This window comes from Salmo salar, chromosome 18 (genome assembly GCF_965601325.2).
Source record: "Salmo salar chromosome 18, fSalSal1, whole genome shotgun sequence".
Lineage (NCBI taxonomy): Eukaryota > Metazoa > Chordata > Actinopteri > Salmoniformes > Salmonidae > Salmo > Salmo salar.
Window position 1 is genome coordinate 72,645,578 of NC_138308.1, and position 27,923 is coordinate 72,673,500.

Sequence of the window (27,923 nt, forward strand, 5' to 3'; positions counted from 1 at the left end):
CCCCATCCCTCAGCTTTATACCGAGCTGTATTATTGTTTCAACTACTGATTTCCACTTTACATTAACTCGTATCTATAAACCCCGAATAACCACAATTTATGCCAGTCCTGCAGTTTGCAGCCTATCATGTATTGACATGCAAGTAAAAGCCAAAAACACTGAGTAGCGAACGGAAGTGAAGGGCCTACTGATGCCGCCGCCGCCCTGACCAATGAGAGGCGAGAATCCAAGTTTTAGGTGCGGAGCTCTCTTAGCTGCGCAGAGCTGCACCGGAGGCGAGCGGCAGTCAGACAGGGAAAGTGAAGCAGTAGACCTGCCCAGTTACGAAAACTCAGCCTCTTCTGGATTGCGTTCAACAACTGAACAAACCAAAACCAATCCAAAAGTAAGACTTGGAGAGGAAGGAATAAAAAAGCTGAGCTGCTCGCTGACTTGATTTTACGCGCCTTTCTGCCAATAATTCTTTTCCGGTGTTGATTTTTTTGCAAGCACTAGCCTACAAAGTTGAACGTGAAAAATGTGAAGGCAACCGCCTTGTTCACCCAGGTTCCAGGATCCCCCTTTAAATCCATGCAATACAGTTCAATGGTACGTGAACGTGGATTATTATTGCTATGTGTCATTTTCAAATGTTACAACATTGTATTTTTCCCATTATTGACCTGCTCTTCACCGTCTGGTTGAGCGGGAATATAATTATGACAAGTGGACAAGACTATTATCAGATATACGATTGTTTATGTTTTTTTTTCTTTCGGTTGGCACACATCCCGCGTTAAACTCCACCGCCCCTCTGTTGGCAATGGACTACATTTGGAATGTGTGGAACAACAATTCTATAGGAGGTTACACATGCAACGCGTTTGGCGCAATATAGTTTTCTGCAACCGCATTTTGAGATAAAGAAGATCACAGCTGTAGAGATAATTGTTCCCCTTTAGGCTACATCATATTTACACCACTGATACAGTCCAATAATGAGCCGTAACTTCCATGAAAAGGAAAATGTTAACATGAATTTATGAACACCATTGAAAAACAGGCGTCCAGCCTACAGTAGTCCAGCCTACTTTTATGCCTCATCGCTTTTTAGTCTCCCAGTCAGGATTAAAATAAAACATTGTTTACTATTTGATTTACACGAAATTATAGTTTAGGCGAACTCAGGCATGCATAATACTGTGGAGTTGAAGCGGAGCGTCAGTGCCGCCGTTGGTGTGAATTATAGGGTTGGACTCGTTGACAGGCCGCTCCTGTCCTCTGTTCCAGTAGTTCCTAAATGGTGGGTCTGGATCACTAGTCCAGACCTCATAGGTCGCAACTATGTGTTGTCATGGTGAAAAACATTGTAGTCTCGTTTATGTGGTGGGTCATGCGTAAACTGAAAGGACCTCAGGTGGGTCAAAGTTTTGGGAGCAGTCAACTGTTTACCCAACTTAACATCAGAACCATAACATACCGCCCATTGAACAATGTCCTATACTGGTATAGTTTAGAAACGTGACTACCATTAAAACCACAACAGTTAATTATATATTACATAGTTGACTTAGAATGTGTAGCTATGTGTATTTAACATCGAAACTATAATGATCCACTGTTGCTAAACGCTATCAGGCAATAAGAATGAGTGAGGTGACTTCAAATTCTGAACCATTTTCATTAAACCTTTGCCATCCAGGCAAATTTCATTGCACTTTGATTTCACTCTCAAAATGTATTGTGAATGGAGGGTGACGTCGTATATATTGTGGAGTGTGAAATGCATTTTTGAAGTGTATTATAAGCCACGTTGGGCATTTCTATTAGATGTTCTGTTACGTTATGCCTAGCCTATACTGTAAAGGGAAATGATCGACGCTATTAGGCTTGTTTGTAAAACAGAGAGTTCGAATAAGTCCCCGAGTCCATACTGTATCTGTAAGGGAAATTTCCATTCCTTTTCTTTTCGAACCTGCGCGCTGGTCGAAAGTCTTCTGCTTAAAAAAAATCATAACTCAGCGCGGGGGGGGGGGGGAGTTTAATGCTGTCTTTTCCGAGGGAGATGAGAAGGTGGGCTGGTGGCAATGGAATGCGTTTGTTGGAGGGGGAGGAGTATGACTATGTAATTAAGTGAGAAGAAAAATCTTGGCGACTGATTTGTTAGTATCGCTCAGACGGAGGTTGTACCGGTCGATATTCTAGGCTATCAAGTTTGAAGAGTGTGGGTTTCCAAAATTCTGCGCTTTCTATACTTTTCAAAATGCTTTTATGAATTAACTTCTCACATTATAAAGCGAACGGTTCCAGAGTAGCGAGATTTATTTTAATTTGCACCGGCTCGGATTGAAATAGCCATATAGGCATTCAGAGTGCTTATTTGTAAAAGCATAGCCTATCTGCCATATCGTCTCCATTTGAACTGAGACATGGGAATGTTTGGACTTCCACAATCTCACTGATGTTCTTGGATAAGACCTTCTTTACACGGATAACTTCTCCACAATTTTGCATGGTGCTTTACGGGCAAGGAAGAATGGCGCGATAAACTGATTTTCAGAGAAATCAATCGAAGTACCTATTTTGTGTACACTGTTGGCTGATGATGTACTCTCCAATTTGTCTTACTCAGGTATAGCCTAAGCAATGTTTTAAAGTTTTGATTTCTTGTTATTATCGATTATGTGCCATGCTTATTATATAGTCTATTGCGGCGTGATTTATTTAGTAACTTTGTTATTATTATTATTATAAAATATTATACAACTTTAGCTTATATAATGCCTATATTTTGTAGCAGTATGAAAAGTGTCTAAACCCATTTGGTTTCGTGCATATTTTGGTATTGATGTGGTTTTCACCTGGTCTAATAATGTGTGCTGTTTTAAAGCGCTTGAAATACTGTATATTGTATTATAGGATGACAAGTTAATTTTGAGTAAGAAATAACGTGTGTTACCAGTTACCAGCGAGGAAAGAAGCCAAAGGAGTCTGTGCAGTACCGCCATGTGTATTCTAAATGAACTAGCTCCAGCGTGTAGGTAAAGTCCTCTTTCAAAACGCCGTGATAAGATGATATAGGTTATCAGATGATATTATAGAAAATCTAAACTTCATTCCTTTTGACCTGTGTTTGACGTGTAAACTAAAACATATAAACGGACTACTATTATTCTATATATAATTTTTTTAGATGACCCCAAATCGGTTTTGGCCTGGTAATATTGGACAATACTTTTTTTCATAGTGCGTTTCAGGAGAAAGTTTCACTCAGTTCGAGTTGCATGGGAGCCACTTGCAGTGAATGAAGATGAAAACAATGATAAGTGGTTGGGAAGAGTATCATGGCTTTTGGCTGACTCAATTTGACTGTTTGTATTTCACTTGGCTAAAGTAAGTGATTGACTGAGATGTGGTTTAGTTTGTGCTTAAAGAGGATTGTGCTTTTATGACCTCAGCTGCACACAGGCCCTTGCCAACTCATTTATCTTAAACGTTGAACTTTTTAGTAATTTAGCAGGCACTCCTATCCAAACAGCACCACATGCAATTCCACGGCTTACCGTAGAAATGTAGCATAGCCAAACCTTAATTTTTAGTGCAAACTAGGCTTACTTTCTTATAGTAGAGAACAAGTTAGGAGTTTATGAGCTGGAATTGGTTGCTGTATAACTGCAATTCATTATAATGTAGCAAATAGGAAATGTAATGCCATTATGGTTATTTGTAAGTAAAGCTAATTTATATCCTATATACCTTACTGTTGCCATATAAACTTTTACGGTTAGGTAATGGCAATATTCTAAAAAACTAACTTCACTATTATTACAACTAATGTCTTGCTTAAAATGTCCTATCACTTTCACAGTTATTGACTGTTACTTTTTTCTAAAGCCTCAAAAAACATTGTTTTTATCTCAAAGAAACTCACTTTCTAAAGAAAAAAGGCTATACAGGGAAAAATAACAGCATCAGTTCCTAGTTCATACTTTGTTAAAAATTGGATGAGTTGTTATTGATGATAGATTTTGCCTTCAGTGTGTTTGTTCAGCGCCCAAAGTCAAGTTTTGTTGGCAGATTACAGTGCAGATCAACAATGTGGCTTTCTCTGAACAACACCAGTGGGTAGTTTAAGAGCATAGAGATAACTGGGATTGGATCTCTGTGGTTTTCCCAGAGCCCGTCTGCCTGCTTACACAAAGAACAATATGTGATTTAACTCTTCCAAGGCCTTTTTCAAAATAACTGTCTTACAGTTATTGATTTTGACATAGTAATGACTTAAAAATTCGAATGTTAATGTTTCTGCTGTTTATTCAACACTAGCAGCTACTAGAATATGAGATTATTTATGTTAAAATTGTAATAAAGCACTTTAGGTTGGCCATAGATTTGACTAAACTTAAAATTATTTGCAATATTTAATTATCATTTGGAAATCTATTAATGAATTCTGTTTCATAAATTAAAAGAAAAACGGTTTAATTTAAGTCAATATAACCTAATACTTTGTCTTAGTCAAAATGACATGATCCGTGGCATTGCGCTATGCACCCAAAAAAGCTATCTGAACATAGGCCTACATGTGAGAGGAAAAACAAATCTAACCTGCCTACCTAAAGTGGATTTAGAAAGGATTTAATTCCCGCTTAGCACAAGGCATTTCAATGCCGCCCTTATTAAAGGAGTAGTGAAAGTACATAGAATCTGCAGGTTGTGCCAAGATGCCATTTTCATTGTCAACCTTGGTTAGATTTTTGAATGACTCTGAGTAAGTGCCATTCATCTATGAAAACACATTAAGGGACTTGGCGTGGGACTGCAAACATAGATTGGGACTATGTCAATACTGGCTCTAGGTTGAGGCGTACTATATGTTTTTTTCCTACCTTCTACTCCTTGCCTTTGGAACATGGAAGGTGACTGTTTGTGTTGAAGGAAAGGAGGGGGGGGGGGGTTGAGGTTTCTCCTTTCCGCCCCTTCAGTCATGCAAGCATTTTTTTACTACACTCTAGTCCCCCCTTCCAGACTACCCTTTCTCCGTTTCCAGTGAAGGGCAAGTACATGTTGGAATGTGGACGGTTTGATAAGAGAAATGCGAGTGTGAGAGGCGCTTGCTTCTCGTGCCAACAACCCAGCAGTCCTAGTCGGAGCATGCTCGGGGGAAACAGGAACAGCATCTGACCACATTCTATTGTGGTGTTGGTGGTTGTAATAAACACGGTGGCATCCTCGTATCTTCATCAACCTAGATTGTTATTTCTCGGTTGTAATCCCAGCCGTATTGAAGAGGGTAAAACTGCTTTTTTTCTGAACAGATTTGTCCTATAAACTCTCAAGCCAGATAGACTTGAGTGTCTTATAGGAGTCAATATGTCATGAAATTGTGGTTTGTCTACAGTACATCATTGTTTAATTTTGTTGTTGTCATTTTACTGTATTGTAACCACAAAATGCCTAATGTCAACTTGTGTACATGAGGTATTCTGTCAGCCTTTTCCTGTAACAATGTGAATGTGTATATGGGCTATTTATCTTCTGTTCAGGAAGACTTCTGGCTCAACTTTTGCGAAAAAGGTCACTTGACATGACTATGCCAACTAACTTCTCTTTCTCTTTATTTTCTGTCTTCCCCTTGCCTTTCAGGATGAATTTCATCCCTTCATCGAGGCACTTCTCCCTCACGTCCGTGCCATCGCCTACACGTGGTTCAACCTCCAGGCGAGGAAACGCAAGTACTTCAAGAAGCATGAGAAGCGGATGTCCAAGGACGAGGAGCGTGTGGTCAAGGACGAACTTCTCAGCGAGAAGCCCGAGATCAAGCAGAAGTGGGCCTCCAGGCTCCTCGCCAAGCTCCGCAAGGACATCCGCCAGGAGTACCGCGAGGACTTTGTGCTCAGCGTGACAGGCAAGAAGCACCCGTGCTGTGTCCTCTCCAACCCTGACCAGAAGGGCAAGATCCGGCGGATCGACTGTTTGCGGCAGGCCGACAAGGTGTGGCGCTTGGACCTGGTCATGGTCATCCTGTTCAAAGGCATCCCGTTGGAAAGTACAGATGGAGAGCGCCTCATCAAGTCGTCGCATTGCACCAACCCAACACTTTGCGTCCAGCCGCATCACATAACAGTGTCGGTCAAGGAACTGGACTTGTTTCTAGCATACTATGTCCAGGACCAAGGTAGGTTGACTTACTGTGTGAATCACTGGTTGGGTGGGTGGAGTTTAGGGTTGGCCAAGGTCAAGGGTCATATCCGCTGCCATTTTGGCAGCCTCATTGGCTGGTTGGAGTGTCTCCGCTATGGTGGCTTTAGAAGGAAGCTGGCCTGTCGTCAATGTAGATGAACACTGGGCACTCTTGCAAACAGGCATGTACATAAAAAAAGCAATACAATACAACCAGTCAAAAAAAACATGATATGCACACATATTTTGCCCACACAGACAATAGAAGATTGGTTTGATCGTTTTCCAAATACCGCTGCATATTTTGGATGTGCTGTGCATTCTGTATTGTTTAGGCACACACAAGTTCTCTTTACAGAGACTTAATACATTATAGTGCTGACAACTTACAAGTACTGTCATTCAATAGTCTCTGAATAAAGAGAGAGGGTTTTACTCATGGACACAGATAGGGTATGTGCTCACAAAAGGGATTGTACATTTTTGGATCAGTAAACATAATAAAAATTGAAACAAATAATTTAAGGTCACGGATATGAATTGATGGTTTAGAAAAAGGGATTTGGGCAAAAAGGGAAATTTGTACATTTTGATTGATGTACAGTATTTGCTAGTTTTATCCTGACAAATGTTGATATTAGTCTTGATCTTTGATTGGATCTTTAGTATAGTTGTTGTAACAAGGAGTTCCTGCACTAGATTTTTATTAATAAATGTGGTTTGTTAAATGAACAAATGTGTTACCTAAAATTCTGCATATAGTCAATTAATCAAATTGGCAAAATTGCTAAAATAGTTCATAAATAGATAACAATGGAAAAATATATACATTACATTTCATGATTCTTTGGGTAAGAAATTGCAAATGTGTAGGACATTTAAAATGAACATGTAATACAGACATTTTCATTCAACGTAATGCCTAGAAACTCAAAAGTAGTCATAGTATTTCTAGATATTACGATAGAAAGTGATCTTTATATTGTTGTAAGAAGAGGAAACTGACAAGAACCCTCATTTTCTCAGACCAATACTGCACTGCGGATATATATTCTGGCAAATAGGGTTGTTTTGTTATTCAATCTCGTAGGTATTTTCCACTTAACTTTTCTTTACTACATGAACAACTATTCCCTTAACCTTTTGTTACATTTTTTTTTTTACAAGTGGGAATTTTAAAGTTATTTCGAACTCCCTGGCCCACAATAAATTCTCCAACGATAATGCCAACACATGCAGTAAGGTACCCGTAATGCATTGGCTGTTGGAGAAGAAACACAGACAGTCTAGCTAGCTCATTGTCATGAAAGGCAGAGCCTCCATTTTGTGTTTGATAAGTGCCAGGGAAAGCAGAAGGCACAGCAGAGAGACAATAATGGTTGCCACTGGCACCATGGTTGGCATCAGACCCTCTTTTGTGTCTTTTGTAGGGCGCCGCTGATTCTCATGTCTAGTTTGCATCTGCCGCAATTGAACTGTTAACAAACGAACAGTATCAGACAGCACACCACAAAATGGCTCAAATATGGTCCACTGATATCATGTAAGGAATAAGAATTTACAAAGTACACTACAGGTTGTGTTAATATAATTGGTTGAACAACAATGTGTATACATGCAGTTACCAAGTTGGGCAATCCTAAAATATTTTTTTCAGTTATGAATATTTGTCCCATGTGATGAAAAATAATCAGCTTTTCCCATATTGGCAGCTTACCATATTTATTTTTAGAGTAGCCTAGATACCATATAGCGAGCCTTCATTTGCAATAGGACTGACATTCTGTTCGCCATTTCATTTGAATGAGACTTTCGACAATTTTTTCAATCATTTTTTTATGCTGCCGAGTATAGAGCAAAGGGCAGTCTTTGGCATGCCGTTACCAGTGCCCAGCTTTCTAGACAATGTAGCCACATTGTGGTAGCGTGTGGGGCGGGCGCCATTTTGTTTGCGCTGTGCCAGGCAGGCAGGGAAAACGCCAGTAATGGTTTTTAGAGGTTCCGAGGTTGGCATCAAACCCTCTTTGTCTGCTTGCAGCGAGCCTTTGATTCGTTGGTTGGCATCCGCAATGCAGTGGGCACGCTGGAAAGTTTCTGACTGTGGCAGAATGGGGACCGCCATGCTTTTGTTCTTCTGCAACTGCATGAAACAAACAAACAAACACAAAGAAGAAACTGCCAAACTGCTGCCCCGCTTCGACAGAATATGGCATTTCCGTTAATCGTTAGGAAAATAATGTCATATGTCCCATGGTTTCTTCGATTTTTCACCTTATTACATTTCAACTTTAGTATTCTCCCAGGTGAATTATACATTTTTGTAATATGTAGCTACATTCAAATCTGTTAAGAGTAACCCTCTTAAACTATTTGGTGCTAGCTGTTTAATGTTTATGTAATGTTGAGTTTGAGTTATACATATTTATTAACGTTGCAGGGTTGATGCCCAAGAAAGGTCGCTGGCTCGGTGAGTGAGTGGGTCATTTTAGAGAGGTTTCTCAACCCGTTGTTGTCAGGCATAGATGCGCTTAGCTGGGCAAAGTCTGCCCTAGCAGCACCCATGTGCATGCCCAGATGAATGCCAGCTGGAAGGGGGTTGGGGGCAGGGTGTGGGGGTTGTGGGAGCCATTGTGCCAACCTGCCAGTCTTTTTCAATGGAAACCCACTGGCATGAGATAATACCCTTCGCCATGTGCTGGCGCTAGCTGCTAAAACTAGTAACCACCTTGTGTTCATCAAACATTTCTCGTTCGTATTGTAATTTAGATGATTTTTTTCTTTCCGTTTTGGATGTTTCGCATATCAAATATTTCTGATTAATAATTCGATTTGCTCAAGTCAGGACATGGAGATAGGGCATCTGTTCATTCAGTTTCATCACTGTTTCACAAGCACAAGGTACCATTGTGCTTATCATATATGAACACACAAGGGGATACTGTAGACTTATTTGTACAAATATTCAAATAAGAACGCACAGCATTTACTCAAACCAAAGCTCTTGATTTCCATGAGATTTCTGATAAATATCTGGGTCCCTATAGTAGCTAAACAGTGATTGTGATGACTAAGGGAACATTTTGAGGAAGGCTTTGAAAAAATTGTATCCCAATGCCAGATCCCTCAGTGGATTTAATAGATTCTGCAGTATTTATTTAGTATTTATCTGACTTGGAATCCCCTTTTTTACGCTTTGTGTTTGCTCTGATCTAGGCTAGGAGGAACACTATTGTTGAAATATAATCAGAGCCTCAAAAGACCAGTTATTTAATATGAATGAAGGGCCTCTTATACATGAAGGGCCTGTCTGAGTGCTTCTCTTTTAGATAGCTGGCCCCTCTGATGTTATACCCCACTAATGAGGACTGTGAAAGAGAACTGATGTCTATAACGCTTGTGTCCCAAAGTTGTTCATTTGTCTGATTTTGCTTTTAATTTCATTTAAGTTCGAATTTCAGATTTTTTTTTCTTGCATCATTTTTTTCCCATCCAAAATTACTCTTGTAAAATTCATTCAACTTTTAAGGAGATCAGTGATCTCCGAGTTCATGTTAAAGTAAAAAACGACTTAACGCGTAGCCAGTGAAAGAACAGGCTTGGTTGATCCACGGTAGGATCCCATGAGGTCAAGGGCCAAGTCCCTTCCCCATTATCCTAGTGCTGAAAGTTAACATGGTCGTAAAAACATAGTCATATTTTCACGTCTCTAAACCTTCCCCCATTTCATTCTTCAAGCTTTTTTTTGACAGTCCTGATAGGTCCTGGATCCGGATGGATTACCCTCTAATACGGTTTGCCATGTTAAAACGACGGCTATGTTTTACGATAGCCAGACCATGGAATGGAACGCCTTGACCTTGGCTAAGAGATGTGGCGGGGTGTCCTCTGAAGTTTAACTGCGCAAAATAGATCTGTGAAAACACATGGTTGGCCCCAAAGCGCGTGAGTGGAGTAGGGAGCTTTTGGCCTAAGGGGGTGATGCGGGACTACCTACAAAGCACCCCCCCCCCCCCTCCCTTTGAACCCAACAATTGGGGTCAGCCGTCGTGCTTCCCAGACCACCAGTAGTCCCCTGACAACCATTTGTCAGTCTGCACCCCTCCCCCTGTCCGCATGTCAGGTTTTCGAATCGGTGAGTGGGAGAGGCAGCAGAAGACGTGCTCCCTCCCAGGTTGGCAGGGTGTCAGTGTTGGTTGGTTGTCTTCTCTGGTCATTGGCCGGCTGGTTGCGCTGCACTGCGTGGGGTAACGCTTTGAGCTGTGTGCCCCTCGTTTTCCAGCTGGCTGCATTTGAGGCATGGTCAGGGGGAGTGAGTTTGACCTCTCGACCTCCGGGTCACAGTGGAGGTCTGTGGCTAAGCACTACATCCCCCCCCCTCTTTCCCTCCCTCCCTTCTTCCTCCTCCTTTCTCCTCCTCTGCCACCAAGAGTTGCGGCACACTGCCCAGCCCTCTCTGACTGACTCTCCATCAAGTCACCCCCAGACTCCTGTGACAGCTGCTTCAGGCCCAGGGCTCATAGCCAGAGAAGGATGGTTGGGAGGATGCCAGTAGCGGGAAACTAAATCGTTGCAGGCACACAATGTTAAGGACACCACCATTCCATGTTTTACAATTTTTTTTGTGGTTAGGATGACAAAGAGCTGTTTTGTTAGTACAGTACAGTAGTCTACTTATTGTTTGAGTTCCGTCAATAGAAGCATGGTTGACCTTTGGATGAAACTTGTTTTTATGTACAGTACAAATTCACTATACAGGCAAATTCTGTGTGACACAGTACACATACACAGACACACAGGATGGTTTGTGCATATTTAAAATAGGTTTTTAAAGTGTAAATATACAACAATAAAATAATTCCTATTCAGGCTTCGTCCTGAATTTAGCTAAGAATTTAGCTAAGACATTCTGTGAAGGCTTTGTTCAGTGTGAACCACACAAGCCTGTGCTGCTCAGCTCTGGCTCGTCTCATCAGTATGCTGTTGGGCCTGCGGTGAATATCTTGCTCTGAGCCATAACCTATCGAACACATTCTCCCAGTCTAATCCACTTAGAACAAGTTCCTCTCAGCTCTGCTGCCCACTTTATTGATTTCCTCTTCCTGCTAAACATCCCTCCCCCTTCTCTCTCTTCTCTCTGCTACTCTACTCTTCTACCCTGTTGCTGTGTAAATTATGTGGTCTTACTTGCAGCTACATTTAGTGTTGGTAAAGCTCTCTCTTTTTATTTTATTTTATTTTTTCTCCTCCTTTGTTTATGGTCTTTGCCCTGCACTCTCCGACGCCAACTCTGGTTCTCTGAAACCAGGTTTTTACCACGCAGTATCAGCCGCATGGCATTAGCACCAGGGTTTTGCTCTGACAAACATCTCAGGGCTTAAACAACCCATGTTACCTCCTTAGCCCTCTTTTGTGTGCACCGTGTACATAAATCTCCATGGAAACAAGACAACTCCATGTAGAGGTCACAGCCCTATGTGGATGCCTGCTTCTCAGCCAACTTCATCACTCATTTTCACTCTCCAAAAGGAATCTGAAAATGTGGCCCTGTAACTGATATGAGAAATGTGGAACTCCTTTAGCACATCTTTAGGCCTTTTGTGGTGTTTTTGATCAATATAACAGTGCAGGTGAAGACAGGAGTCTGATTGGAGAAAGGAGTTCAGAATTTCTTCTAGAAGTTGGCACAGTTTGTAGGCTACATACGGATTTTTCTGTGGGTTCCAATAGCGGTCAGCTCATAGAAATAGAATTAGAACACGATTATATTTACGTAGTATATTATACACTGAGTGTACAAAACATTTAAGAACACCTTCCCAGTAACTGTTGAGCACCCCAGCAGCGTTGCAGTTCTTGACACAAACCGGTGCGCTTGGCACCTACAACCATAACCCGTTTAAAGGCACTTCAATCTTTTGTCTTGCCCATTCCATGTCTCAATTGTCCCAAGGCTTAAAAATCCTTATTTAACCTGTCTCCTCCCCTTCATCTACACTAATTGAAGTGGCTTTAACATCAATAAGGGATCATAGGCTGACCAGGATTCACCTGGTCAGTCTATGTCATGGAAAGAGCAGGTGTTCATAATGATTTATACACTCAGTGTATATAGTTTATCTTATGGTTAAGCTCCATCAGAGTTTCCCAGGCTTTGTGAGGTTAGCCGAATACATTTCAACCCCCCCGAGACCACTTGACAGGAGGGCTAGTGCCACCCCCTCCTCCTAGCTAGTCCCTGTCCCGTCCGCCAGTCCTCCCAAATGAAGACAAATGGGTACATTGACCCCCTGTCCCACACCGCACATTGTACACTACCTCACTGTCCTGGCTTACAAAGACGCTGCTGCTGCCTCGACTATTACCATCCAACGGCTGCAGTCTGCTCTACTCTGCTCTACTCTATTCTGCTCTATTCTACTCTGCTCTACACTAATCTATTCTACTCTACTCTACTCTACTTTACTATGCTCTACTCTATTCTACTCTACTCTACGCTAATCTATTCTACTCTGCTCTACTCTATTCTGCTCTATTCTACTCTGCTCTACGCTAATATATTCTTTGCTACTCAATTCTACTTTACTTTACTCTGCTCTACTCTATTCTACTCTACGCTACTCTGCTCTACTCTATTCTGCACTACTCTATTCTGCTCTGCTCTATTCTACTCTGCTCTACTCTATTCTACTATGCTCTACTTTATTCTGTGCTACTCTATTCTACTTTACTCTGCTCTACTCTATTCTACGCTACTTTACTCTACTCTGCTCTACTCTGCTCTACTCTGCTCTGCTCTACGCTACTCTATTCTGCTCTACTCTACTCTATTCTACTCTACCTCCCTCTTCTCCTCTTTCCTTCTCTCCTCTCTTCGACCTGCCAGTCGGCCTGCCTACCAGGCCTTATCTGACAGCTGTGATTATGGATTTGAGCCAAAGAGAGAGCGAGAGCAATAGAGAAAAAGATCAGAGGGGAATGACGGAGGAGGATGAAAAGAGAGAAGGAGCTATGTAGACCAACATTTAGAACCAGAAAGTAAAAGTATATTATAGAATACTGGCCAGATATTCTGATACAGAGAGCGATAGAAGCATGGGAGAAGCATTTCTTCAATGTAAACTGTCTTTCAGATCGAGAGCATGCAAAACCAATGTGCGTCCTTCATCAAGCTAAAGAATAGGGGGAAAAATAAAGGGGTGGTGGTGGAGGTGTGTGTGGGTGGGGGGGCAGGAAGGGCCAGACAATCGGGGGAGGTTTCCAGGGAGACGGTTACTTCCCCGTACCCCCTCCCGCTTTCCCCATCAGACTCTTTTCATTTGGGACAGGCCCGATCAGAGGTCTAGAGTGATGGTAGTCTCGTCTTTTGTCTGCATGTACAGTACCCCCGTCATTGTATGAGTTGCCAGGTTTAGGACGGATAGAGAAAAAGGAATCCATTACAGTGTTTATGTGTGAGTGTGTCTCTGCTTGTGAGCGAGCGTGTGCCTGGTTGTGTGTGTGTACGCGCATGTATGCATGCATGTGTTTATGTGTTGGGGCTAAGCGTATACTGCATGTTGTTTGTTGGGTGAATCCCCAGTGGAATGCTGGATAATGTCATCCCTTGGGTCAAAGAAAGGATATGGCGTCTGGGGCTTAGGAATGGGTGTTTGGTATCAGTTAGCGCCCCATTGAGTTGTCAAATTCTGTAGAGGCCCTCTGCTCCTCCCTCACAGATGTCTGTGGCACTAAAACCACTCTCCTGACATTAAGATTTAACTAAAACCACCCTCCTGACATTAAGATTTAACTAAAACCACCCTCCTGACATTAAGATTTAACTAAAAGTACCCTCCTGACATTAAGATTGAACTAAAACCACCCTCCTGACATTAAGATTTAACTAAAAGTACCCTCCTGACATTAAGATTGAACTAAAACCACCCTCCTGACATTAAGATTTAACTAAAAGTACCCTCCTGACATTAAGATTGAACTAAAACCACCCTCCTGACATTAAGATTTAACTAAAAGTACCCTCCTGACATTAAGATTGAACTAAAACCACCCTCCTGACATTAAGATTTAACTAAAAGTACCCTCCTGACATTAAGATTGAACTAAAACCACCCTCCTGACATTAAGATTTAACTAAAAGTACCCTCCTGACATTAAGATTGAACTAAAACCACCCTCCTGACATTAAGATTTAACTAAAAGTACCCTCCTGACATTAAGATTTAACTAAAACCACCCTCCTGACATTAAGATTGAACTAAAACCACCCTCCTGACATTAAGATTGAACTAAAACCACCCTCCTGACATTAAGATTGAACTAAAACCACCCTCCTGACATTAAGATTGAACTAAAACCACCCTCCTGACATTAAGATTGAACTAAAACCACCCTCCTGACATTAAGATTGAACTAAAACCACCCTCCTGACATTAAGATTTAACTAAAAGTACCCTCCTGACATTAAGATTGAACTAAAACCACCCTCCTGACATTAAGATTTAACTAAAAGTACCCTCCTGACATTAAGATTTAACTAAAACCACCCTCCTGACATTAAGATTTAACTAAAAGTACCCTCCTGACATTAAGATTGAACTAAAACCACCCTCCTGACATTAAGATTTAACTAAAACCAGTCTGATATTAGGATTTAAAAACAAATTCAGCACAGCAGTGTAGCTGACCCAACATCCAAACGCTATTCACACCATTAGAAGTCTAATTTAAAGCAGTAGGATGAGACAAAATTGTTAACAAATCGTATCGAGTGTAAAATGCGGCCATGGCGTACGTATATTGCCACTTATTTTTCAATGACCTGCTCTTTTTCAAAATGAATCAGCAACAAATCAGGGTAAAAAATGAATACGTTAATTAAAGCCATGGTGATTTACTGAAGCTCAGTGCTTCTGCTGACATGACTAAAAAAGACTCAAATATTCATGATATTCAACAAATTTGTTCTACACGATGGAAAAGATGAATACATAAAAAAATATATCCGATTTTCTATGATTGGGAAGCAGATTTCCCTGAAACGTGTTCTAGCTGCGTGTGGACATCCTGTAGGGTGGAACAAGCAGAAAATGAATCCCAAATCAGTGTAACTACAGATGTCAGAGTATGTCTGGACAGCTACTTTCCCCCTGTGATAATCATATCCTGTTTTCACACACAGCGAGAGACACATACAACCCCCCCACCCACACACACCACACAAAAGGAGAGACAGAGATTTTCCAGTTGGTAGTTAAGCCTACAGGAAGAGAGAGATTGGTGCAGAGGGAGATATTCAAAAAGTTACCAAGTATTCAGATGGTTTATTTGACGAAAACGTCTTATTTCAAGTGTAACCAAGAATACATACATGAAGTCAGCCATGCGATACATGAGAAGATATGTGAGGAACCAACGTTTGAGTCAAATAAACATAAGAGAAAAAATAACATCTGATCTGGTCATTATCTAAATTCAGCCTGAACATACACTTTTGCCTCCACCACATTAGCCAAGTATGTTTAACGCCATACTCGGCCTACTGCCATAATCAGTTTAATATCAAATTATTAGTGTTCATGTTGTCATGTTTCACCTTACTCTGATTATCTTAATCGGCGTAAGGTTATTATTAGAGTAAGCATACGCAAATTAAAACACCTGGATTTTTGAGCAATCTTTCAAATTAGTAGGTAAATTAAGTAAATGCCTTAATCGGAGTTCCAGCTGCATATGTATTCTGCGCATGTGCTAGCACCCGCAGCTCAAGCCTCCCTATTTTGCGTGAGCGAAGTGAATTTGGAGAAACTGAAAGTATGCATCATAGAAATCGTTTTCACATACAAACTGTATATGTCCGAACTCAGAATAAAAAATAACATGGTCACTGTTGTAAAATGTTTATTTTGATTGGCGATTTTCTGCATTTATCAATGTCCCTGATTTCAGATTTGTCCATGTAAACAGGATTATTAGGGAAATCGTTCTTGCAAAGCATATAAACATTTTAATCGAACTATTATATGAATCTGAGTATTCACAATAATTATATTATTGTGTGCATGTAAACGTACTGTGACTGACTCTATATGATAAATATTTGAAAGACCCTAAGAAACCACCATTATCATCACTGGTAGGTCTTGATAGATCAGTGATAGATGATAAAACGCGGTTCAACTGCTCTCTGTGTTTTGAGGAGCCAAGTGGAATGGCGTCAGGACGATGTGATTCAAGCAGCTGCTGCTATGATAACAACTAACGGAGTTCGCTAATGAAATCATTGATTTTACGAGGAAGACTGAGGTCTCGTAATGATACTTTGCACTGAAAGGATATACGTCCTGCCGCTGGATAACTAAAATGTTTCTCAAATGGAATTCCCTGCCTTGGCTGGGCTTGGCTGGGCTTGTCCCTTGTCATTGGATTCCAGCGGTTTTTGGGTGAAGACTCTGCTGACCTGGAGAAATACCTCCACACATTCGCAAATGTTTATGCACGCAATTGGCAATTGTGTGTTTGGTGGAGTCTATTTAACCAATCGTGTTTGTTGAAGAGTCTGGTAGCTTCCATCAATGTAATTGTCTGCATAATTTTTGTAAATATATATAGTCCCAGTCAAAAGTTTGAACACCTACTCATTCCAGGGTTTTTCTTTATTTTTTACTATTTTCTACATTGTAGAATAATAGTGAAGACATCAAAACTATGAAATAACACATATGGAATCATGTAGTAATCAAACAAGTGTTAAACAAATCAAAATATATTTTATATTTGAGATTCTTCAAAGTAGCCACCCTTTGCCTTGATGACAGCTTTGCACACTCTTGGCATTCTCTCAACCAGCTTCATGAGAAATGTTTTTCCAACAGTCTTGTTTTTAAGCCCTGGATTTATAACCCTTTGATATTATTGTTGGATCTGATTTTAACAGCTAACATTTCAATGGCAATAATACAAATATATGCCGATAGTGGACAACCTTGTTTTACTCATCTTGATAGTTTAAAACATTCTGATAAGAAGCCATTATTTACCATTTTACACCTAGGGTTACCATACAACTTCAATCCATTTTATAAGAGATTCTCCAAAATTGAAATATTCCAGGCATTTATATATAAACTCCAGTCGTATTTTATCAAAAAGCCTTTTCAAAGGCAGCTATGGATACCAGACCTGGTTTCCCAGATTTTTCATAGGAGAAGCTATTCATTCCTCTATTGGATCAGGCATAAATAACCATGCAAAATACACTCAACTTAAATTGAAAGAGATGCTGTTTGGAAACACTGATGGATGTCAAACAGTTGGGTTCTTATCAGGATAACTCAAGGTGCCGAACTGGCCAGTCTAATAGCATTCATTAACCCTTCAATGGCTGGTGAATTATAGCATCAAGGACGAACATTGAGCTTCATTGAAGTGGATTTTGCCCAATCTGATGGCCGAGTTGATCTATATCTCAAAACTGTCAGAGTACAAATCAATCATTTTGCGATGTCATGGTAAATGGTTAGACATGGTTTGTGTTGGTATGACCTCAGGATCATGTTGAAGAAGAGAGTGAGTCGAGGCAATTCCCTGCCATTACTCCCAGAGACTATGCATGTGATATAGCCCTCTGAGCTAAAGCCTAGGCATCAACTTGGGAAGCTAACACAAGTCTTCGCGTATCAGGCATGTTTACTCATTCCACAAGGGTACAGTGCATTCGGAAAGTATTCAGAACCCTTGACTTTTCCCACATTTTGTTATGTTACAGCCTTATTCTAAAATTGATAAGGACATATTTGTATTTAATCAATCTACACACAATACCCCATAATGACAAAGCGAAAACAGGTTTTTAGAAATGTTTGCAAATGTATTACAAATAAAAAAAAGAGATACCTTATTTACATAAGTATTCACACACTTTGCTATGAGCCTTGACATTTACCTCAGGTGCATCCTGTTTCCATTGGTCATCCTTGATGTTTCTACAACTTGATTGTAGTCCACCTGTGCTAAATTCTAGTGATTGGCCATATTTTGGAAAGGCACACACCTGTCTATATAAGGTCCGACAGTTGACAGTGCATGTCAGAGCAAAAACCAAGCCATGAGGTTCGAAGGAATTGTCCGTAGAGCTCCGAAACAGGATTGTGTCAAGGCACAGATCTGGGGTAGGGTACCAAAAAAATGTCTGCAGCTTTGAAGGTCCCAAGAATGCAGTGGCCTCCATAATTCTTAAATGGAATACCTTTGTAACCACCAAGACTCTTCCTAGAGCTGGCCACCCGGCCAAACTGAGCAATCGGGGGAGAAGGGCCTTGGTCAGGGAGGTGACCAAGAACCCGATGGTTACTCTGACAGAGCTCCAGAGTTCCTCTGTGAAGATGGGAGAACCTTCCAGAAGGACAACCATCTGTGCAGCACTCCACCTATCAGGCCTTTATTGTAGAGTGGCCAGATGGAAGCCGCTCCTCAGTAAAAGGCACATGACAGCCTACTTGGAGTTTGCCAAAGGCACGTAAAGACTCTTAGACCATGAGAAACAAGATTGTCTGGTCTGATGAAACCAAGATTGAACTCTTTGGCCTGAATGCCAAGCGTCACGCCTGGAGGAAACCTGGCACCATCCATACGGTGAAGCATGGTGCTGGCAGTATCATTCAGTAGGGAGACTAGTCAGGATCGAGGGAAAGATGAACAGAGGAAAGTGCAGCGATATCCTTGATGAAAACTTGCTCCAGAGCGCTCAGGACCTCAAACTGGGGTGAAGGTTTACAGGACAACGCCCCTAAGCACACAGCCAAGACAACGCAGGACTGGCTTTGAGACAAGTCTCCGATTGTCCTTGAGTGGCCCAGCCAGAGCCTGGACTTGAACCAGAGCGAACATCTCTGGAGAGACCTGAAAATAGCTGTGCAGCGACGCTCTCCATTCAACCTGACAGAGCTTGAGAGGATCTGCAGAGAAAAATGGGAGAAACTCCCCAAATACAAATCAAATCAAATTTGATTTGTCACATGCGCTGAATACAACAGGTGTAGACCTTACAGTGAAATGCTTAGTTACAAGCCCTTAACCAACGATGCAGTTTTAAGAAAATACCTAAAAAAATTAAAAGTAAGAAAAAAGTAAGAAATAAGAAAAACAAATAATTAAAGAGCAGCAGTGAATAACCATAGCAGGGCTATATACAGGGTGTACCGGTACAGAGTCAGTGTGTGAATGTGCGAGGGCACCGGTATCGAGGTAATTGAGATAATTATGTACATGCAAGTAGGGTTGTTAAAGTGGCTATGCATAGATAATAACAGAGAGTAGTAGCAGCGTGGGTGGGTGGGTGGGGCGGGGGTGCAGTAGTCCACAATCATCTCCTTTGTCTTGATCACGTTGAGGGAGAGGTTGTTGTCCTTGCACCACATGGTAAGGTCTCTGACCTCCTCCCTATAGGCTATCTCATCGTTGTCAGTGATCAGGCCTACCACTGTTGATCAAGACACTGTTGATCATATAGACAGCTACGAAAAAAATAGAAAACTCTCTGGGTAAATAGTGAGCTTATCATAAGATACTCCACCTCAGATGAGCAAAACTTTGAGATTTCCTTAGATATCGTGCACCAACTGTTGTTTACATAAATGCATAGGCCCCTGTCTTACCAGAGGCTGCTGTTCTGTCTTGCCGACAGAGTGTATATTAATGTCGTCGTTCATCCACGACTTGGTGAAGCATAAAATATTAGTTTTTAATGTCCAATTGGTAGCATATACGTGCTTTCAGTTCGTCCCATTTATTTTCTAGCGATTGAACTTTAGCTAGCAGAACGGAGGGCAAGGGCAGATTAGCCAATCGTCGCCTGGTCTTCACAAGGCACCCTGATCTTTTGTCTTGGAATCGCCGTTTCCTTCTCCAGCGAATCAGGTGTGCCGAGCTTATAGTGTCATACCCAAGAAGACTCAAGGCTGTAATCGCTGCCAAAGGTACTGAGTAAAGGGTCTGAATACTTATATATTTCTGTTTTTTATTTTTAATACATTTGAAAAAATATTTAAAAAACTGTTTTTGCTTTGTCATTATGGGATATTGTGTGTAGATTGATAAGGGGAAATAAAGGATTTAATCTATTTTAGAATAAGGCTGTAACGTAACGTAACAAAATGTGGAAAAGTCAAAGGGTCTGAATACTTTCCGAATGCACTGTATGTGCTCCACCAAACCAACTATGTTACAATGGAATAATAAGACAGATAAAGCCAGAAAAAGGGCATTTATGACAAATGGCAGCAGCTGTTGAAACTAATCTCTCCGTAGCTTTCACAAATGGCGTCCAATTAACAATGAGCCACTGTGGGGTCCTAATCCACGCTGTAGCCATTCTGCACTGCAGCCAATCCGCACTGCAGTCTGCAGCCACCTTCTGGCCGGGGAAACTCTATGCTCCGCCTGTTGAGTTCCATGGACTGGACTGGAGGATGTGGGAGCCAACCCTGACTTCAGAGTTGGGGGACTTTAGCCTGCTAAACTTAAGCCTAGGGATTAACGTGGGGAGCTAATGGAAGTTGACTATGTTCTATTTCTGTGGATAGGAATGTGAATGAGTGCTCCCCTTACAGTTTTTTAGTTCCCGTGTCTTTGGGTTACATTTCCAGTAGTTCTACAATGATAAACTGATGATTTCTCTGGAAATCATCAGTTTTTCTTCTTTGTGTAAAATATCCAACCTCCAACCCACTCCTGAAACTGTTAGACTATCACAATGTCCCTAGACACCACTGAGCGTTCACATACATCATGTTTCCAACAGGCTACTGGGAATATTGTTGTCGGAAAATATCTTGTTTGGATGGGAACCGTATTGGATTTACTCTTAACTTACAATAATAGCTCTTGTCATAAAATGTATTGACCTTTCTTCATAAATATGAATCAGTCTACATTGGTGTTGGTCAATCCTTGTTACTAGGCATACAGTTGGTGTTGGTCAAACCTTGTTACTAGGCATACAGTTGGTGTTGGTCAAACCTTGTTACTAGGCATACAGTTGGTGTTGGTCAAACCTTGTTACTAGGCATACAGTTGGTGTTGGTCAAACCTTGTTACTAGGCATACAGTTGGTGTTGGTCAAACCTTGTTACTAGGCATACAGTTGGTGTTGGTCAAACCTTGTTACTAGGCATACAGTTGGTGTTGGTCAAACCTTGTTACTAGGCATACAGTTGGTGTTGGTCAAACCTTGTTACTAGGCATACAGTTGGTGTTGGTCAAACCTTGTTACTAGGCATACAGTTGATGTTGGTCAAACCTTGTTACTAGGCATACAGTTGGTGTTGGTCAAACCTTGTTACCAGGCATACAGTTGGTGTTGGTCAAACCTTGTTACCAGGCATACAGTTGCAACCTGTTTCTTTCCCAACTCAACTCCGGTTCCACCACATTCTCCATTTATGATTCCACTTTACTCTTATTTCTATTAATCATCAGTCCATAGAAATACAGAAAATCTATTTAATTATACACAGTTACGAACGCCTGCCTTGTCCCAGTTGGTGATCTCTTGGCCATCATCCAAGAGAAAGCCAACAAGCAGAAGCTTGAAAACTTGGCACTGTCTGAGGACTGGGGTAAGTGCAGACATTGCTCTCCGCCCTTCCAAATGACACAGAGTAACTGGTGGAATGTCAATGAAATGAATGAAATGAAATGGAGAGAGCTGGAAAGAAATTAAATGAAAATGGGTTTTGGTAGTGAGGCCTGGCACTGGCAGAGGGTTTCAAGGGCAGTGCCAACTACTATGAATAGGGAAAACCACTAGAGAAAAATTTTTGTTTGGGCTTTTTTCACTCCAAGAATAATTAACCGCGTCCATGCAGCCCTTCTGGTCATGGCGCTTAGCCCTGTTGGACAAAGCCACAAGTCACTGTAGCAGGCTAGCAGCAACATCCCATTTCCACCGTGGAGACCGATAAGGAGAGGGGGTAAAAGTAGGGGGATGCAAGGCAGTTTCAGCTAGCTAGCTACTGTATGATGAAAGTATGGAGGGAGAGGGGAGGCTGTACAACTTGAAGAACCTTCTTTTAGTGTTGCACTGCAATAATGTACATTCAAAATTACGTTCTCAAAACCTTGCTGAAGTTGAAAAAAATGCTCATTCATTTCTTGCTGAGTGGGACCAATGTGTTAGGCAATTTTAAGATTGTTTGATTTAATAATGTTGACAGAGGGATATACAGAAAGAGATACAGAGTGTACAGTATGAAAGCACATGGATGTGTGTGTGTGAGTTCCCCAAGAGAGCTTATAGTTGGCTGTGCCACTGGTTTTGCTGGAAGGTGGAGGGGGCTGGGTGTTAGTGGCTGAATGTCATAAATCTCTGGAGATGGTATACTGTAGGTATCAAAGCATACCAGGACTGAGAGGTGTGAGATCGGGGGGAGGGGTTACATGATGGAGAGAGCACCCTGGCTGGTTAGATGTATGTTTATATATAGGGAGGGACTCAACTCCTACTGAAAGTTCAGAGCAGGACACGAGAGACATACGTTCCCTATCACATGCATTCTGTCACGTACACCACGCTCCACCGTGTTATAGGTGAACCGTCTGAACTGTACTGTAAACTCACGTACACCACGCTCCACCGTGTTATAGGTGAACCATCTGAACTGTACTGTAAACTCACGTACACCACGCTCCACCGTGTTATAGGTGAACCGTCTGAACTGTACTGTAAACTCACGTACACCACGCTCCACCGTGTTATAGGTGAACCGTCTGAACTGTACTGTAAACTCACGGACACTGGTTCTTCATGCATTTTACTGCCGCCTGTGCTACGTGGGCTTGAAAGTGCATGTCATGTCCATGGAAAGGGAACCGGTTTGATATACCTACTATCTGTACGTATCCCTATCTGCTTTGAAGTTGCGTTGATAACTCATTGAACTTATTTGTTGTGGTGAATATAATCATGTAAAAAAAATTCTAAAAGCACCTCATCCCATCTCCCTTTCAGTGTCAGAACTGGCATAGGAGAAAATCCATGAAACAATGATCATCGTAGTTATCAGCAAATTCTCAGCCCTGAGACATGAAACAGAAGAAAGCCCCATTGACAGAGATTTGCTCGCCAGTCTTTGCGCTGATCTTTAAGAAAAGACTTAGTGTTGCCGCTAGCCCATAAGCCCCCCCCCCTCCTCCTCTTCCTCACTCCTACCGTCTATATGTCTTTATACTCCGGCAGCTGGGGGGGGGGGGGGGGGTGGGGTGGTGCGACGGTGTGTGTGTGTGTGTGTATAATCGGAGGCTGCAACGGTGTATGCATCTGTGTGTGTATCGTCGGGGTGACTCTGTCCCATGCTCTTAGGCGGGCGGCGGGCCCTGCACGGGGCTGAAAAGAGGGAGCCGTCACCTGCCAGACTAGAGGAATGTTAATGCCGTGGCCCTGGTAATGGGATTTAGTACACACCGTCTATGAGGAGGCGATCAGGAACTCCCTCTTATTGTTCCCCATACCGGACTGGGACCTCTCAATAGAAGACGTGTCTGTGTTTATACAACCACTCACGTCTCAATAAAGACTGTTTACAATGCGTGTGTTTGTATGTGTGTGAGCGAGAGAGTGTTTGTGTTTGTGGGTGGGGGTGGGGGTGTCTTTGTGAATCTGCGCACATGTGTGTTTAAGATAGAGAAAGTGGGAGGGAGTGTGTGGGTTTGTCATTATCTCTATGGGAAAAGGTCTTTATGTCAGGGTTTGATGGTAGCTAGTTAATCTCCTCTGGGTTATATACAGGTAACTGCCAAAATAAAGGAAACACTTGAGTAAATGAGGGATACAAAGTTTATTGAAAGCAGGTGCTTCCACAAAGTGTGCTTCCTGAGTTAAACAATTAAAACCTCCCATCATGCTTAGGGTCATGTATAAAAATGCCCAGTTGCCCATTGTTTTGGCTACCGTGTCTAGCAGAAGAGATCTCCTTGAAAAAGGGGTCTCAAAGGAGCATAGTAGGTTTTAAAGAGGTGTGTGTCCTAGTCACCAGATCTCAACCCAACACTTATGGGAGATCTGGAGTTTCTTGTGGAAGAATGGTGTCGCATCCCTCCAATAGAATTCCAGACACTTGTAGAACCTATGCTTATGGTGGCCCAATGCCCTATTAATAAGACATTATGTTGGTGTTTCCTTTATTACCAGGTCTATTGTCTATCTAGGTCAGTGGGTTACATTGTATGTAGGTGTGTCATATTCCTTGCATGTAAGTCCCATACTCATTATTTTGCACCTAATTATGCTAATGCTAAGCTCTAGCTAAGTATTACAATTAAGTTCAGATTGTGATTAGCTGCCTCCGGACACCAAAGAAAACTTTGTAGGCATCCAAAAAGATACAGGGAATTTGTATGCTTTTTACTCGACCCTTTGAAAACTTTGTCAGAAAATTATAATTAAAAAAAACAACTCCCAGCTTAAGTTTCAGGGATTTAATGTTTGTTATAAAACATCCATGTCTATTTGAAGGTCAGAAGTAAGATGGGCCACTGTTTTAAGGGTGGAACAAACAGTATGTTAACTGGTACCATTATGGGAGGTAATGGCTCTGTGTTTGTGTCTGGGGCAAGAAGTGGAATCAAGCCTCACCGCCCCTGACATCCTTGTTCCCCTCGCTCCCCTTTTCTGGGCCTCTCTCGCTATTTCCACTAAATGATGGCTCGAGCTGTTTAAATGTCTCTCCGCTAAAATGACCTAAATTCCTTCATATTCACCTCAGAAGACCCCTGCCTTAGCAACCAACCCTGCTTTTCCCCTCTTCCTATGAGAGCTTGGTTAGAAGCTAATGTACGGTTTGTCTGTGTGTAAAAGTTCCTTCCTGTACATAAGGAAACAAACTAAACTGCCCCACCCCCTCTCCCCTACGACCGTTCCTCCGAACAGAGCTAGCTGCACAAACAATGACAGAGGTCTTTTTTTTCATGCTTTTGGCAGGGTGACTTGTTGTGGTTAGATAAACAGTTATTTAATTGTGTTTAATCTGTGTTAAAACGAGGCGTTTGGAACAATTACCCCGTGTGGGTTTCCCAACAGCTGTTCTGTAGCTTTTTAACACGTTTCCCAAATAGAGAGCGCTTGTCCTTTTAAGGGTTCTCTCTAGGTGAGTGAAAATAAAATAAAGCTTTATGGAAACTGAAACGGTCCTTTTATCCTGATGAGGAAGTCTGGTCAGTATTCACATTCCTTTAGAAAGCATGCCAGGATTACCTTTCTTCTAGTGATAGTATTCCTTATGTCCTTTTCAACCTGTTTGAACCAGTTTTCAAACTAGTATGGGCTCAGTCAAAATGAAAGTTAAACACTTCGCACCACTAGAGACTTTTTTTTTTAGCACACATCTCAAAGTTGCTGGCTTGGTTGTAGCCTGTCCATGTATAATGCACCAAGCGAATGCAAGTGATAATGGACGCCGCCATAATTTCCCCTCTTTCCTTGCCTGCCAGCTGTGTTCTATTGCATAAACGATGGTCTACATAGGCACCGTTGGGCTAGCAGAGCTATCCGTGGGTTTGTACCTGCTCCAAGCAGATGTTGTTGGAACTGTCCCCGGAGCCAACCAGTGACTTCGACTTCAGGAGGAGTTCAGTAATTGGAGGAGAGCACTTTGTGAATGCTATTTTGTACCATATAAGGGAACTCCGAAAATATATGCACGCACGCACACATAGGTTCCAGAATTCAGAATACATTACTGGAAACATTCACTACAAATACAGTCTGCGTCTGTGACAACTAGGCCAGACGTCTGTGAGTGGGGGTGTGTGTGTGTGTACGTATATCCCTTTGGTTTAGTATTCATAATGAGGTGTTGCGTAAGGTGGACTCTATCTCCTGCGCTCTTCTCACTAACCACCTGTGTAAACATGGGTGGTATTATGAAACGAGCGGTTCCAGGGAAAGACTCTTCCCTTTCCGGGCCTGTTGTCAGAATGAGATCAGTAAATGCCTCGCTTTCTACTCTCTCTCTCTCTCTCTCTCTCGCTCTCTCTCTCTCTCTCTCTCTTCTCTCTCTCTCTCTCTCGCTCTCTCTCTCTCTCTCTCTCATTTTCTCTCTCTCTCTCTCTCTCTCATTTTCTCTCTCTCTCGCTCTCTCTCGCTCTCTCTCGTTTTCTCTCTCTCTCTCTCTCTCTCTCTCTCGCTCTCTCTCTCTCTCTCTCTCGCTCTCTCTCGTTTTCTCTCTCTCTCTCTCTCTCTCTCTCTCATTTTCTCTCTCTCTCGCTCTCTCTCGCTCTCTCTCGTTTTCTCTCTCTCTCTCTCTCTCTCTCATTTTCTCTCTCTCTCGCTCTCTCTCTCTCTCTCTCTCGCTCTCTCTCGTTTTCTCTCTCTCTCTCTCTCTCTCTCTCTCATTTTCTCTCTCGCTCTCTCTCTCTCTCTCGCTCTCTCTCATTTTCTCTCTCTCTCTCTCTCTCTCTCTCTCTCTCTCTCTCTCTCTCTCTCTCATTTTCTCTCTCTCTCTCTCTCTCTCTCTCTCTCTCTCTCTCTCATTTTCTCTCTCCTTCCAGAGTTGAACAATGTGGCCACTTGATGAAGTCCCTATAGGAGGTAGTAGTGCAGCATCAGTAGTGGTTACCTGAACCTTCTCTGTAGTTAGTGTGTGTAGATTACACGTGGGGCATCGAGAGGGGTGCTTTCCTTTAGGTCAGGATGACTGCCAGAGTATGACTTGTGCTAACATTGCAAAAGGCTTTTCTGATGATCAACTAGCCTTTTAAAATGGTAAACTTGGATTAGCTAACACAACGTGCCATTGGAACACAGGAGTGATGGTTGCTGATAATGGGCCTCTGTACGCCTATGTAGATATTCCATTAAAAATCAGCCGTTTCCAGGTACAATAGTCATTTACAACATTAACAATGTCTACACTGTATTTCTGATCATTTTGATGTTATTTTAATGGACACTTTTTTTGCTTTTCTTTCAAAAACAAGGACATTTCTAAGTGACCCCAATCTTTTGAACAATATGTGTTACTTTGTGTATACTCAAAAGTGACCTGAAACAACAACCTGCCTGAATGCAAACAAGAACCGCTGTTGGCTTGAGAGGAAACAAGGTTGCTGGTCAGTACATCGCAGATACAGCGCTGAAAACACACACAAACTCAAAACAGATCAGGAGACGGAGAGAGGGAGAGGTCTGAGGGAGGAGCCGACCAATGACAAGCTGCTGACATCATCCCCTACGGCTCACTACACTCCCGTCAGTGGCCCAGTAACACTGTCACTGACTGAACAGTACCACCTGAAGGACTTTCCACACACACACACACACACACACACACACACACACACACACACACACACACACACACACACACACACACACACACACACACACACACACACACACACACACACACAGAGCCCAAACAGCTACCACCACCGCCGCTACTGCTGCTTTCAATTTCACCACTGTGGCCTCGGTTAATGGCTTCAGCGTTTTGCGGTCTGCCGACACATATGGTCCGTGTAGTCATGGTGTCCCCATCCCTCCAGTGAGGGAGCACGTGGGCGTGGGGGACACAGACAGCCTCCAGCCGGCAGGCCTCCATAATAGGGGCACAGTAACAGGGATGGGGTATGGCTTTCATTATGGACACTCTGAAGAACAGATTCTCGAGCCAGGCCCATCACCACCGCAGAGTGAGGAATAAGTACACTCGCCTGTATCCACATCGACTGAGTTTAAAAAGACAACAGTGTATTTTGTTTAAGTTCA

At 42.1% G+C, this 27,923-nt stretch overlaps 1 protein-coding gene across 6 annotated transcripts in view; it reads left to right on the top strand.

Moving 5' to 3' along the window:
• The first annotated feature begins 268 nt into the window (after window positions 1-268).
• Window positions 269-27,923, top strand: part of LOC106577586 (nuclear factor 1 B-type) — an 85,641-nt gene continuing 57,986 nt past the window's right edge. For 3 of the 6 annotated variants that reach the window (XM_014155759.3, XM_014155763.3, XM_014155760.3), the window contains exons 1-2: window positions 2,125-2,612; window positions 5,627-6,158. In XM_014155759.3, the coding sequence (XP_014011234.1) occupies window positions 2,583-2,612; window positions 5,627-6,158 (562 nt within the window). In that variant the 5' untranslated portion in view covers window positions 2,125-2,582. Of the gene's footprint in view, window positions 590-2,123; window positions 2,613-5,626; window positions 6,159-27,923 lie in introns of those variants that run through there. The other 3 variants (XM_014155761.3, XM_014155762.3, XM_014155764.3) reach the window with 3 other exon arrangements.